Below are 13,758 nucleotides of genomic sequence, written 5' to 3' on the forward strand. Positions count from 1 at the left end.
CTTTAGATATGTTTTTTTATTTTTTCAGTTGATGTGATTTAAAGTGAATGAAAGTAGTGAGAAAGAATAAAGGAGTCAAAGGGCATACAAAAAATGATTAGCGATTCATGACAAATATGCTTTTCCTAAATTAATCTCACCTCTTTTCCAAGAAAAGGAAAACAAAAGGGGTTTGTGTGTGAGAGAGATAGACCTAAAGGATCTGTCACACTCTAGTTGATGACTGAATTTTTTTTTATTCAAAATGGTTGCCTTGACCTTATAAAATGACATTGATTCTACTTCAATGCAGGAAAGATTTTGCGTTGTATCTCACGTAACTGAAAAAAGTTGTAGGAAGCTCCTTTTTTTATTTCTCAACTTGGTGGTGTAACAACCCGCCTGGTCGTTATTGGACCTTTCGCAGCCTGTGTATGAAAACCCAGGGTATCATCATAAGATTAGTCCCCGGAGGAATTTTAAGTGTAATATTTACTCATAGTCGAAGTTAGATAGGAATTAAAGAGTTGTGGGCTCGGGGAGTATGTTCTAGCTGCAGCGGATAATTGATCGCCATAGCGAGCCCACTGTAGTGGAGGATCAGTACACTGCAGTGGTATACGCAGACTAGAACCCGCATTTAAAGACTTATTTCGGGATTTAACCCCTCTTGTCCACAAAACCCCTCTCTTAAGCCGTCATTAGGGTATTCCCTGAGTAAAACACTTGCATACTAGAGAGGAGTATCCCTCTAAACATCCTTCGCGGTGTCTTGCCTAAGGATTCCTCTATCACGATTTTTGGCTCAAGGACGGGATAGTAGATATTCCATGCATGTTCGTGAAAGCTGCTCGGCAACGAGGTAGGTTATGCTTTACTTGAGTTAGACTTTGATTAGTAAATCGTATATATGCTATAGAGTTGACGGGAGAAAGCATGATTTAGTTCTTCGGACACGTTCGGTTGCATATTGCTTAGGTTAGGATAAATGCTGATTTCTGTGGGCATCGTGCCATTAAGTGAATAAGTGAACCAAGATGTGTAGTTGATATGCCAAAAGGGGAAGCAAAGTAGTAAATATGGTTTGATATTGATCTAGTTAGAGTGCGGGGCATATGCAATTCTTGAGTTGGCCATAATAGAGTCTTATTGTACCATGGATGGGGGAAACCTATTGCTAAATTATAGGTGTCCTCATTGAGTATTCATGTTGTCACTGTTCCATGTACTGAGTATGCGGGAATCGTCAGTATTTACGTTCTTGTTGAATCAGAGTGTTTCCTTAATTGTGTTATTGACGAGTCGAGTCTGAGTCTTAGCATGGCTGTCATGTGATGACGTGTAGTCTTATTTTATGTATCCTCATGGAGCATCCACCTTTGTTATGAGGTTGATTTCTTGAGTCTTGATGTGACTTGTGACATGGTGACTTATGTTTCCTGGTATTGACCTATTGATTGTTCACATTCCTTATTTGATTGCGGCATGAAAATACATTGTGATGAGAAAGATAATATAAATATGAAAAGGCACATTTGACAGGGGTGAGGATGTGGCCTAGTTATAGGCTCGTGATCTAAGGTCAGTTCCAGAGCGAGTGGTACATGGACACCATGGTCATGGCTAATTATGGCATATACACATGGTTTATCACGGTAAGTATAATTGATTTTCTTATGATAGTGGAGATGAGGCGTTTACAAGTAACCTCATAATCCGTTGATAAATAAAAGAAGGTGGGTCGGGTTGACCCCATTAGCGTGTTTAAGAGTTAAGAAGTATGTTGAGTTGCTATCATTGATTTTGTTGCTTACTTGTTCTTACTTGATACTTGATAAATAGTTTGAGTCTGGTGTCTATTGTGGGTTAGGTGGTTGAATGAGTCTAATTGTTAAATTCTGAGCTTGTTAAAGTAAGGGGATAAGGTAAGAATTAGTGGTCCCATTGAGTGACGGTTGGTAGGGAGATTGAGTTGTGTTCTGTACAAATTGATGTGGTTTAATTGGCTTAGGAATCCTTCTTGAAGATGATCATTGTTGATTGTTGGTCCTTACTTCCTAATGTTGCTAGGCGTGGTAATGAGTTATGAGCATGTTAAGTCAAAACGGTTTAATTATGAGTAGGATATAAAGAGGTGTTACGACTGTACCCATCTGTCTATTCTGTTTGATTTTATATCGTGTTGCGTGAACTAATCTTAGTCGACCTATGATGCTTACTGGTATGTGTGGTGTACTGATACTACTCTTGCTACATCCTTTTTGGGTGTAGATGTGTTTCAAGTTTCGCTTGAAGGTTTCATTAGTTGCAGTGGCGAACGTCTTCCTACGGCTTCTGTACATCTCATTCCGAAGGTGGAAGTTGTGTCTGTTTATTATGTTATCTCTCTGTGATTTAGAAGCTCTTGTACCTGTCTAGACTAGATCCTTAGGAAAGTGAATTGTTTTTAAAGAATTAAAGAATGTCTTCGAAATGTTTATTTTACTTACTATTGTTGGTTACATTTGTTTTCAAAACAACTTTACGAAGGGATTTGGTTGGTAAGGGTTCGCCTATCAGGTAGCAATAAGGTAGGTGCCCTCACGATCCGTAATTTGGATTGTGACAGGTGGATCCAAAGTTTGTGAAAGTGTAATATTTGAGTCCACTAATTTCTAAAACAAAATAAAATCTCACATAGTTTGTGTCATTGATGTGGCTTCATTCAATTCACAAGTTTCGTTGCATGTTTTGTTTCTACCTTCATATTGCGGCACACGTTATTTTGATTTTGTTTCTGTATTGACCCACTAGGATGGTTTTCTAAAGGATCAAAGGTCGCGAACTTTATGTGCTTGTTGATTTTCATGGGCTTGACCCGTATAATTCTTGAAGGGTATTTTTTTTTTCTCCAAATTTTTACAAGGAGCAAACTCTACTTTTCCTTGCTGAAGTCTGTAAGTCCATACTGCAACATTCATATATTTCAATTATGTAAATTTTTAGTGGTCCACAAGCAAAACTGAAAAACAAACGAACATGAAAAGAATACAGTAGAGGTGATTCAAGTTACGCAGGCATGGATGCTGATATTGTTTCTGTTGAGGAATTATAGCCATCCTAGAAGGGCCAAGCATCTTTGTGTAAATGACACTCTTGATCCCTGTGATGATTTCATCTTCATGAGCATGTGTTCATAGCTGATCGTTTTGAACCTCATTCTACTTTGGGGGTATCAAATAAGCGGGTTGTGCTATATCTAGACAGGTCCAAATAGACTAAGTCATTTGTGAGTCGCCTAAAGGTCACTTGCCTGAAATGAGTTGGGCTTAATAGCATTCCATAACCTACTCGCCCAATTCTTACTAAATTTTAATTGTTTTGTTTCTTCTTTTATAAAATTCAAAATACCTAATAAAACTTTTTCTTCTTTATTACTAATATACAAATCAAACAAAAAAAAATGTCAATTTGAAAATAATTTGACAAGTTCTCACAAATCAATTTGGCAAGCATATCAACAAATTTTTTAGATGGGCTAAATTAAACAGATCAAAGTGAGCTAAGCCAACAAATAGACAGGTCAACTTGGACGGAGACAAGTTTTCTGTAAGCCCCTACCATTATTCTACCAACTCTTTTTTGATCAAGCATTATCCTACAAACTCTCATAGTGATCCATTGCTGGAAGAAAATATGTGCTGCAGTGATGCGCATGAGCACAAGACTAAAACCCGCTGAGCAATTCTCTATATCTAGATGCAGAAAACACAACTGTGACTTTGTCAGTTCTCATTGTTTCTCTATGCTGTATTTTTTTCATTACTCTGTATTAGAAACAATGATTGTAACTCACTACTAGGGTCAAATGCCGTCATTTCTCAACTCAGCGTTTTCTGCATTATTATGGACCGGTTTCCTTCCCTCAGATGACTATGCTTTCCAAGGTTTCAGCACCCTGTTTGAAACTTGCATCAAATTAAGTATATAAATCTTATCTTCCACTGACCATCACAGATGCAATCAACTATTTCCCTTCATTGTACAGTATTTCATTTAAAGGAACCTATAGAACCAATAGCATTTGGAAATTGTAGAAATACTGCAGCACTACAATATTTTCAAAGACAACAGAAAGACTATCAATAACATTTAAACCAGAGGACAGAATACAGATCCGAAATTTGATGAGCAAACAAAGTGAAGTTGCCAGTTCACCATGTCTTCGAAGACCATAAAACTGTCGCTTAATATCATCACCAACCATACTTTCCCTGGGTTTGTGCTTTTGTTAGCATCCCCTTTGCACGTCGCTCTGCCAGCTCCATTTCTTTTTGTTTCATATCAAAGTATAAAGTACTGATTTGATGTTTTCTTTTGAGCAGCTTAGAAGGCTTTCCCTTGCTCGAAACAGGCTACAAGAAAGAAAGCGTGCATGTGAGAAACTTAATACTTATCAACCTTAATCATTGGCAGGAGGCAAGGAAAGGAGTAGGTAAAGCCTATTTGGAATACTTCACCTGATTTAATCCCAGTTACAATCAATGTTTGGTATCAAGGGTAAAAATCAGAAAGAAAATTGAATGTTAAATACAGGCATAGATAATCAAAATCAGTTTCATAAGTCTAACCAAACAGAACCCAAGTCACACCCTGCCTTCACTCCTTAAATGGAGGGCAGGAGAAACTCGGACGAGACAATGACAAATCTCGGGTACCTTGAAAGTTATATCAACTGTTTCACTACAGCTCGGTGCCCTACATTAAAGTTCAAAAAACAAGCAAATAAAGATTTGTATATCTTAACAGCATATAAATTTGCATGTTTCAGCCAGATTGACTCATAACGCATGTCTCACACGAAGAATTCTATAGAAAAGAGGTTCGGCTATATGGCAATAGATGCTGCATGTGATAAAGAATCAGAAAACAGCAGAGCCACTTGTCCCTCATTGCCCACTTGCTAGACAATTATGGGAGTTATTCCTAAGCATATGGGAGTTAATTACTAAACTTTTTTCAATTCTTACTAAGTTTCAATTCCTTTGTTCTTTTATAATTTTTTAAGTACCTACACTACTTTTTTCCCTTTATTATGAGACTTTATATGACAGAGCAAACAAAAAGATAGCCTTTTAATATTTTAACAAGGTCTCTCATGGGTCAATTTCGACTACATAGCGGTCCAATTTTTAAATGAGCTGAATTGGGCGGGTCATCATAGATTGAGCCAATAAATGAGGTGGTTTAAATGACCTGCCCAAACTAAATTTGCCACCCCTATTTAAAATACAGTAGTTTATTTTGGCTTTTTCAGGTAACTTGTAAGCTTGAAATATATACTCGGAAATCAACATAGACTTTATTAGCTCTGTACAACAATTATTTTGTACAGGGGCTCCCCACCTTCCTTTTATACTGTTCAGCACTGAGTGCCTGGATTCTTTTGTGTGAATGAACCCTTTACCTTTACTGATCAAGAAAAAAGTAAAAGGGATTCTGTATTTTGCTGGCAGGTATTATCTCATTTTGCTCGCTAAATGGTCATAGATTGGTGAGCATGGTCAAAAGTCCCCATAATAAATTATATTCAAATCAAGTTAGGACAGACAGAAGTTGAGGCAAGACTATCACTTGCAGGAGCCTATCTATTTATGTTTTACAAAATCAAATAAACAAGGCATCAAAGGATGACACCGAAATGGTGTAAACTATTCGAAGGTGGTTTAATGCAAAGTGAAGTAGACCTCCCAAAAATCCAACCATCTTTCTACACAATAAGGAATCTACTTTGTACATCATAAATACAAGCAGAAGAGATTAATTTTGACTCTTAGGTTGTGTTTTGTATGAAGGAAAATGTTTTCCAGAGAAAGTATTTTTAATAAGCGAGTTTTGTTACTTATTACCTAATTGATGAGGTAATTATAATTTGATTTCACCAAAAGCAATTGGACAAAATCCTTCCCCTGACCCCCCTTAACCCCAGATACAAATGCCTTTCCTCAAAATTCTTATTTCCTTTTGCAGTAACCAATAACTCCACTATACCCTCACCCTCCTCTCCTGATCCTTTCCTTTTTCTTGTGGAGCTGGAAGATTTGGTACTAGTAACCTTAGCGTTTTAGTTTGATTGTAGACGTTTAGATCCTAATTACGAAAATTGACATAATTCTATGACAGTGGTAGTAAAATGACAGTATTTTTCTCTGTTCTTCTCCTTTATTTCTCTTTATATCCTTTTTACTGGCAAGTGAAATTGCCCGGATCAAATATTTGTCACTGCAATCACTTCACAAAAATAAAAAACATACGTCTTTCTGGATAAGTTTCACTATCTTTTGGACATACTTATGACAATAGTTTATGCATAGCTTCTCAATATGGTTGTACTAAAAGGGAAAGAAGCAAAAACAAAGAGAACCCCGGAATATGCAAGACTTTAGCCACCTCCTTAAGAAAAATAATAAAATGCAAATCAACAAATGAAGAAACGGGGAAAAGGACAAAATGCCTATAACTTCAAACCGAAGCAGCACACAAAAGTCGGGAGAGCAGCACATAGAAAAGGGGAAATCAAAATGAAAAGCAGTGAAAGCCGATATCCCACATGAAACCTAGATGCGTTACACCAGGGGTTGCCTGGCCCTGGCAAATCAGGAGCATAACTTTATAGATCTTTATACACTGATGGATGAAAACCTTAATTCACTTGCAGAATGACCTTTGCTGGACTAAAGGATGCCAAAAATATGAGGATTAGAAAAACTCTGGTTTAAATGGTATCCCTGTACAGGTTTATAAGTGCCTCAAAGAGGCAATTATATAGCTACCAAGTTATTCATTGTTATATTAACATGTCTAAGAGTGTCGAACAAGTGGTTTTGATACATAAGAGTAGAGGAGATATTCAAAGAGCGAATTGCTGTGGCGTTGAACTTATGAGACATACTTTGAAACATTGTGAAGAAAATGGTATGGATTTAGGAAATAGCAGCGATAACAGAAAAGAAAACAAGTCTAAATCCCATGTCCGGAAGATCTAACTAGAGACTATTTTTGTTAAAAAAAAGCTTATGAGAACTTCTAACGAGAGGAGAAATGATCTCCATATGATGTACATCAACCTAAAGAAAGCATATCATACAACAACAACATACCTAGTATAATCCCACCAGGTGGGGTCTGGGGAGGGTAGAGTGCACGCAAACCTTACCCCTACATTGTGAAGGTAGGGAGGCTGTTTCCAATAGACCCTCGGCTCAAGAAGAGACGTAAAGACAGCAGAAATAATAGGAAATAACAGCAATGAGATGATAAGATAAATGAAGTGAAATCAATCAGGTTCTACCAGGCAGTGTTATCAAAAGTGAAAAGCGAAAAAAAAGCTCTAAGGTCAGTTGGGGCTTTAAGCGCAAAATGCAAATAAAGCATGGGCTTTAATGAAAAAAGGGCAATGGTGGAAAAATACAAATATATATATGTTTAGTCCAAGATTGATAATAATAAGCATGAATAACAAATATATGGACAAAGAAATTGTAAAAATATTACGATAAAGTGAAATATCAATCATCTAGTGTCACCTCTCCAAGAGAGGCTCATCGGCAAAGAAAAGTATGTCTTAGAGCCTTGATGATGACACTGAAGCGCACATAAAGCGAGGCGAAGCGCTCAACATGTTTTGAGCCTCGTTTCAGGGCTTAAGCGCGCTTAAAGTGCGCCTTTAATAACACTGGTACCAGGGATCTAAAAATAAGCAAACGTAAAAAGATACTACTATTACTAGTACGGAAAAGAAATCCACGCGCCAACCCACTAGTCCTCTACCATGATACTCGACCTCCACACCCTCCTATCAAGGATCATGTTCTCGGTAAGCTGAAGTTGCGTCATATTCTGCTTAATCACCTCTCCCCAAGACTTCTTAAGCCTACCCCTCCCTCTCCTTAGGCCCACCGCTGCCAACCTCTCACACTTCCTCACTGGAACATCTGCGCATCTCCTCTGCACATGACTGAACCACCTCAACCTTCCATCCCGCATCTTGTCCACCATGGGGGCCACTCCAACCTTGTCCCGAATCACTTCATTATGAATCATATCTCTCTTGGTATGCCCGCAGATCCATCTTGGCATCCGCATCTCTGCTACCTTCACCTTTTGGATATGAGCTTTCTTAACTGGCCAACAATCTGCACCATAGAGCATAGTCCGTCTAACCACCACTTTGTAGAACTTGCCCTCAAGTCTAGACGGCACCTACTTATCACACAAAACACCGAGCTTCCATTTCATCCATCCCGCACCAATACGATGAGTGACATCGACGTCAATCTCTCCATTGCCTTAGGTAATTGACCCCAAGTACTTGAAACTGCCTCTCTTGGGGATGACTTGAGTACCAAGACGCACGTCCTCGTCTACTGCATGAGTCAGGTCATTGAACTTGCACTCCAAGTATTCTATGTTAATCCTGCTCAACTTAGAACCTTTCAACTCCAGGTTTTGCCTCCCAAACCCCAGCTTCGCGTCCCGTCAATCAGTACAATGTCATCTGCAAATAACATGCACCATGACACCTCTCCTTAAATGTGCCGCGTCAGTGCGTCCATCGCCAAGGCAAACAGAAACGGTCTAAGAGCGAGCAGATACCTGATGCAGGCCCATCATGATTGGGAAGTGTTCCGAGTCACCTCCCACTGTCCTTACCCGGGTCTTGGCTCCATCATACATGTCCTTAATCACTCTAATGTATGCTACAGGAATACCTCTAGCTTCCGGACATCTCCATGGCACCTCCCTCGAGACTGTCGTATGCCTTTTCTAGGTCAACGAACACCATGTGCAAGTCCCTTTTCCGCTCCCTATATTGCTCCACCAACCTTCTCACAAGGAGGATGGCTTCTGTGGTCGATCGCCCCAGCGTGAAACCGAACTTGTTTTCTGAAATAGACACTGTCCTCCTCATCCTAGTTTCCCTCACTCTCTGCCAAACTTTCATCGTATGGCTCAGCAGCTTGATACCCCTATAGTTGTTGCAATTTTGGGTACCCCCTTGTTCTTGTACAACGGGATCATCGTGCTCCGCCTCTGCTCTTCGGGCATCTTTGACGTCCTAAAAATGACATTAAACAACCGCTTATGCCACTCCAAGCCTGCCCTGCCTGCATTCTTCCAAAATTCTATCGAGATTTCATCTGGCCCGATCGCTCTACCTTTACTCATCTTACGCATAACCCCCTCCACCTCAACCTTGACCCGCCTACAATACCCAAAATCACGATGACTCTCGGAGTGCTCCTATTCACCTAGTACGATGTTCCAGTCTCCCTCTTCATTCAGGAGTTTATGGAAGTACGTCTGCCATCTTCGTCTAATATGTGCATCTTCCACCAATACTTCGCCTTCCTTGTCTTTGATACACTTTACTTGGTCTAGGTCACGGGCCTTCCTTTCCCTCGCATTGGCTAGCCTGTACAACTTCTTAAATGCCAAAAAAGAATATGTACAAAGAGGCAATCAGAAGTGTGACAACAGTGGAAGAGTACACGAGTTTCTCACACCTGACATTTTATACTACCTTAAGCATGTACTTGTTTACTCTAGTTATACATGAATTAACTTAAAGTTTATACAATAACAGGTGGGACGGTGCAAACTACTCATGTAATATTGTGATATGCGACAAAACCATTAAGAAAGTCAATCAACAGTTGAACCATGGGAAGAGCACACAAAGAGAGCAATGGTATTAGTGCAGAAGTAAAACACAGAATATGCACCGCATGTTTGTCCACATTAAAAGAATGAAGGTAATTTGAGATCAAATGCCTATGCAACCAATTTAGATCTATAGGGTAAGTCTTCTAAGAGAATGCATTTTTTTTTTGTTTTATAACATGGGAACCCGCAGCTGCTACCCTTCGGGTGCGCACAGGGTAAACCCAGCTCCTGTGCAATAGCTCGCAAACCACACAGAAGAGATAATCCGCACTAGGCAAGCCCCGTGCGACGAGCTCGACCCAAAAGGCAAATCTCCTGCTGTCGTAGGCAGGGGGTTTCGAACCTGAGGCTTCCATTATGAAAGCCCCATGCTCAACCAACTGAGCCAACCTTGCGGGTGAGAATGCATTTTTGGTGAATATGTAACACTTCGAATTATAATAGAATGAATCCTTACCAAAAAAAAATTATAATAGAATGGTTGTAATAGAGAAAGATATCAGGTACCCTAGACTTGCATATTTGTGTTGGGATAAATGTGAAATTTGGGAAACCACTAATTATAGAGAACTCCTAATTTTCCACTAATTATAGAGAACTCCTAATTTTGTTAGAAGAAACTTATTTAGTATCGAATGGAATGGATTCAAATAAAGCAAAATGGATTATAAGGATTCATATAGTTGACCCAATTAATTCAGCACTGAGATGTAATAAATTGATTGATAGTTATAGTAGAAATTTAATTTGTTAACTGCAAAGCTTAAGGTCTGTTGAAGGCCTTTCGCAAACAGCCTCTCTACCCCCATAAAGGAAGGGGTAGGTTATGTACATCCTACCTTCCCCAGACTCCTCTTGTGGGATTCTATTAGGTATGTTGTTGTTGTAATGCTTAAGGTATCTTGATAGAAATTGGCAATAAAAGGATACACTACAGGTATTTTACCTGAAGTAGGTTTTGCCAATGTCACAATGCACGCTTCTAATTGCCTACTCTCCATAATTCTTTCATGGCTCTTCATATCTCACTATATTATATGTGTCCACTAGTTCTTATACCCCCCACCCCTATCAAATAACCACTGATAGCTAAAGTTAACTAGTTCACCCTCCCAAATCCTTGCAGATATCTCTTTCTTTAAACCCGGCGGGGGGGTTTGGGGGGGAGGGAATCAATGAGAAGGAAGATTACATTATTGCCTTTTACTTCATCAATAAAAAAAAAAGATCATTATTCTGTATGTAATTCAAATAAAACCAAAATTTGTATAGATTTCCCAGTAGCCTCCACATTTAACGACATGATGACCCAGATTCAACGACCATTATCATCACCTAGGTGTCTAGTGAACTAGACAGCTCAATTTTCATTTAGATTCATCAATTCTACATTCCAATAACACTGAACATTCTTCTATTGGAGGGCGCTTAAGATCTTGACCCCACGAAGCTCTTTAGCTGTCTAAGGTCAGCACATAGCCAGTTGACTAATTATTTTAACTCCTGCCTACGGCTTTGACACATGGAAGTACTGTGGAAGCTACTTCCCTTCCACCATGCAGACTTCCAAGAAAAATGACACTAGGTCAAATCTGCCAGCGGTGATAGGAAGAAACCAAGAGATTTCCCGTTCTTTAAAATCTAGATTGGTGTGATTGTCTCATGTTATCATTATATTATCTACCTATAATGTTACTGTACATAAATTTTTTGTTCTAGTATCCTCAGATTAAGCCTCTCCTCAATTTTTTTTTTTTTTTTTTTTTTTTTTAAAGAACAACATACATTGAAAAAAGATTACCAAAAGAAAATGCATAAATATTCATGTTTAAGTTAACTTATAAATATTCATGTTCACGTTAACTTGACTATTGTATTAATGAACAAATACCCTTATGCTAGTGGGACATGCCAAAAAGATAAATGGAAAAAAACATCGCACGACAAGCAAGAGACAGGGAAAAAAGCAAGAGCAGGCATCTAAACTACCATTACTAGTTGTCAGAAAATTCTCAATCCTCCCACTGGAATATCATTTGATCTTAAGGCCTAGAAGCTAGAATATTAACCTAATCCCCCCAAAAAAGGGCTAGAAGCTAGAATACGAGGCTGTCTAAAGGAAAAATCAACTCAAAACATACATATATAACACTAAATGGATCAGGTAAATATATCTCACAATTGCTATCTAAATCTCTGAGATTCATTTCTCCTGCTCAAACTGAGAAGATCCAAAAAAAAAAAAAATTGATACATTTTCTTATTTGGCAACAATTTAACTTTAAACTTTACGTTTTACACTTAACGAGATGATCTATAATCACACAAATATCTTTGACTTATTTTAGACCACAAGATTCATAAGTCTTCCTTTATTTCTAAATCTCTGAGATTCATTTCTCCTGCTCAAACTGAGAAGAAATCATATACTCCCTCCGTCCCAATTTATGTGATATAGTTTGACAGAGCATGGAGTTTTAGAAATAAAGGAAGACTTATGAATCTTGTGGTCTAAAATAAGTCAAAGATATTTGTGTGATTATAGATCATCTCGTTAAGTGTAAAACGTAAAGTTTAAAGTTAAATTGTTGCCAAATAAGAAAATGTATTAATTTTTTTTTTTTTTGGACAGCCTAAAAAAAGAAAGTGCATCACATAAATTGGGACAGAGGGAGTAAATAAAATCTAAAATTAAGCACAAAAATATAGTTAAAACTCACAACAAACACTACATTCACAATATCAGATAGAAAAAATTAATATGCAGTACAACAATTAAAGTTTAAGCTTCTCAAAATGAGTAACCAAAGTACTTCATACCTGGTACGATGGGCCAAAGGCAATCCCGGTAAGCCTTGCCTGGTCTTCCCTTGGTCGATTCTTCATCAACTCGTCCTGGTTCACTTCAACTACTTGCGGTGGAGCATCATTCCTGCCTCTCTTCCCAGGCAATTTAAATGCAATTTCAGCCGTCTCAGTAACAGCCGATGCACTAGACCCATCAGTCCAATTATGACCATACTGCTCATAACCAGTGTAAGCGCCATAATTACTGTCATAGCCGGCATAGTTCACACTTGATGGAGCCGCGTGAGAACAATCACTAGCCCCATCATTACTATAGCCAGCATAGCCTTCATGGTTCACATAACTCTGTTGATTCCAATTGGTGTAATCACCACTATGTTCAGAGGGACCATCAAAACCTCCTATTGAACTCGCAAACGATCCATCAACCTGTTGGCTCTCATTACTGTTATTAACTACAACCTCATTCGAGATAGCTGAATTATTAGGAACAGGGACATCTGCTTCAATGGTGGATCTTCTTCCAGAGCCCGAACCCAAAACACCCAAAGTAGTGGAGTTCTTTGGAGCAGGAATGCTAGTCAAAAATGACTTAACTGTAGCTGTTTGAGTAAAAGATCCAGACCTTTTTCTTTGCTTTTCCTTCTCATCCTCATCTTCATCCTCGTCTTCATGGTCCACAGTTTTAGACTTGACAGAAAAAGGGTTGACAGGAGGCTTAAACTGAACAACCCTTTTTGGTTTAGTATCCAAAGAAGACAATGGATCTGCTTTGGGAGGAGGAAGGACAGAGAAAAGCGAAGAAGAAGAAGAAGAAGAAGAAGTGGATTTAGGTTGAGGAAGAGAAGATAAAAAGGATGAGGGTTTATCAGAAATTTCAAGAGGCTTTACAGATGTGGAAGTTTTGGATTGGGGTTTAGGTGGGGGAAGTGAAAGAAAGGAAGAAGATGAAGAAGATTTCGAAGGGTTTGAAGAACTGGAGGGCTGTAGTTGTTGTTGATGCTCTTCATCTTCATCTGAAGAAGCATAGTTTGCAAACAGTGATTCCATTCTAGGTTTTCACAATATATGATAGAAGCCGCTAAATCAAGGGGGTTAGGGTTAATATAGAAGAAGCTTGCAATGGAGATTTGAAGAAAACAAAAGGCTTTAATGGGATATCTTTACCGGAATCCGGTGGTTTCTATCAACTTGTCGCCTTCGGGGGATTATTGGCGATGTTAACGGAAATTGAAAAAGGTCGAATATAAACAAACCCCTTAAACT

General features: G+C 38.6%; 1 protein-coding gene across 1 annotated transcript; it reads right to left on the minus strand.

Annotated features, from left to right (window-relative positions):
• Nucleotides 1-3,976: 3,976 nt before the first annotated feature.
• On the minus strand, nucleotides 3,977-13,542 carry LOC132056738 (cell wall protein RBR3). The gene is made up of 2 exons (XM_059449060.1): nucleotides 12,505-13,542; nucleotides 3,977-4,373 (listed from the first exon to the last, which is right to left on the minus strand). Exons 1-2 carry the CDS (start codon nucleotides 13,540-13,542, stop codon nucleotides 4,215-4,217), a joined length of 1,197 nt encoding a protein of 398 aa, XP_059305043.1. The 3' UTR covers nucleotides 3,977-4,214.
• Between the last annotated feature and the right edge of the window lie 216 nt (nucleotides 13,543-13,758).

This window comes from Lycium ferocissimum, chromosome 5 (genome assembly GCF_029784015.1).
Source record: "Lycium ferocissimum isolate CSIRO_LF1 chromosome 5, AGI_CSIRO_Lferr_CH_V1, whole genome shotgun sequence".
In the NCBI taxonomy this organism is placed as follows: domain Eukaryota; kingdom Viridiplantae; phylum Streptophyta; class Magnoliopsida; order Solanales; family Solanaceae; genus Lycium; species Lycium ferocissimum.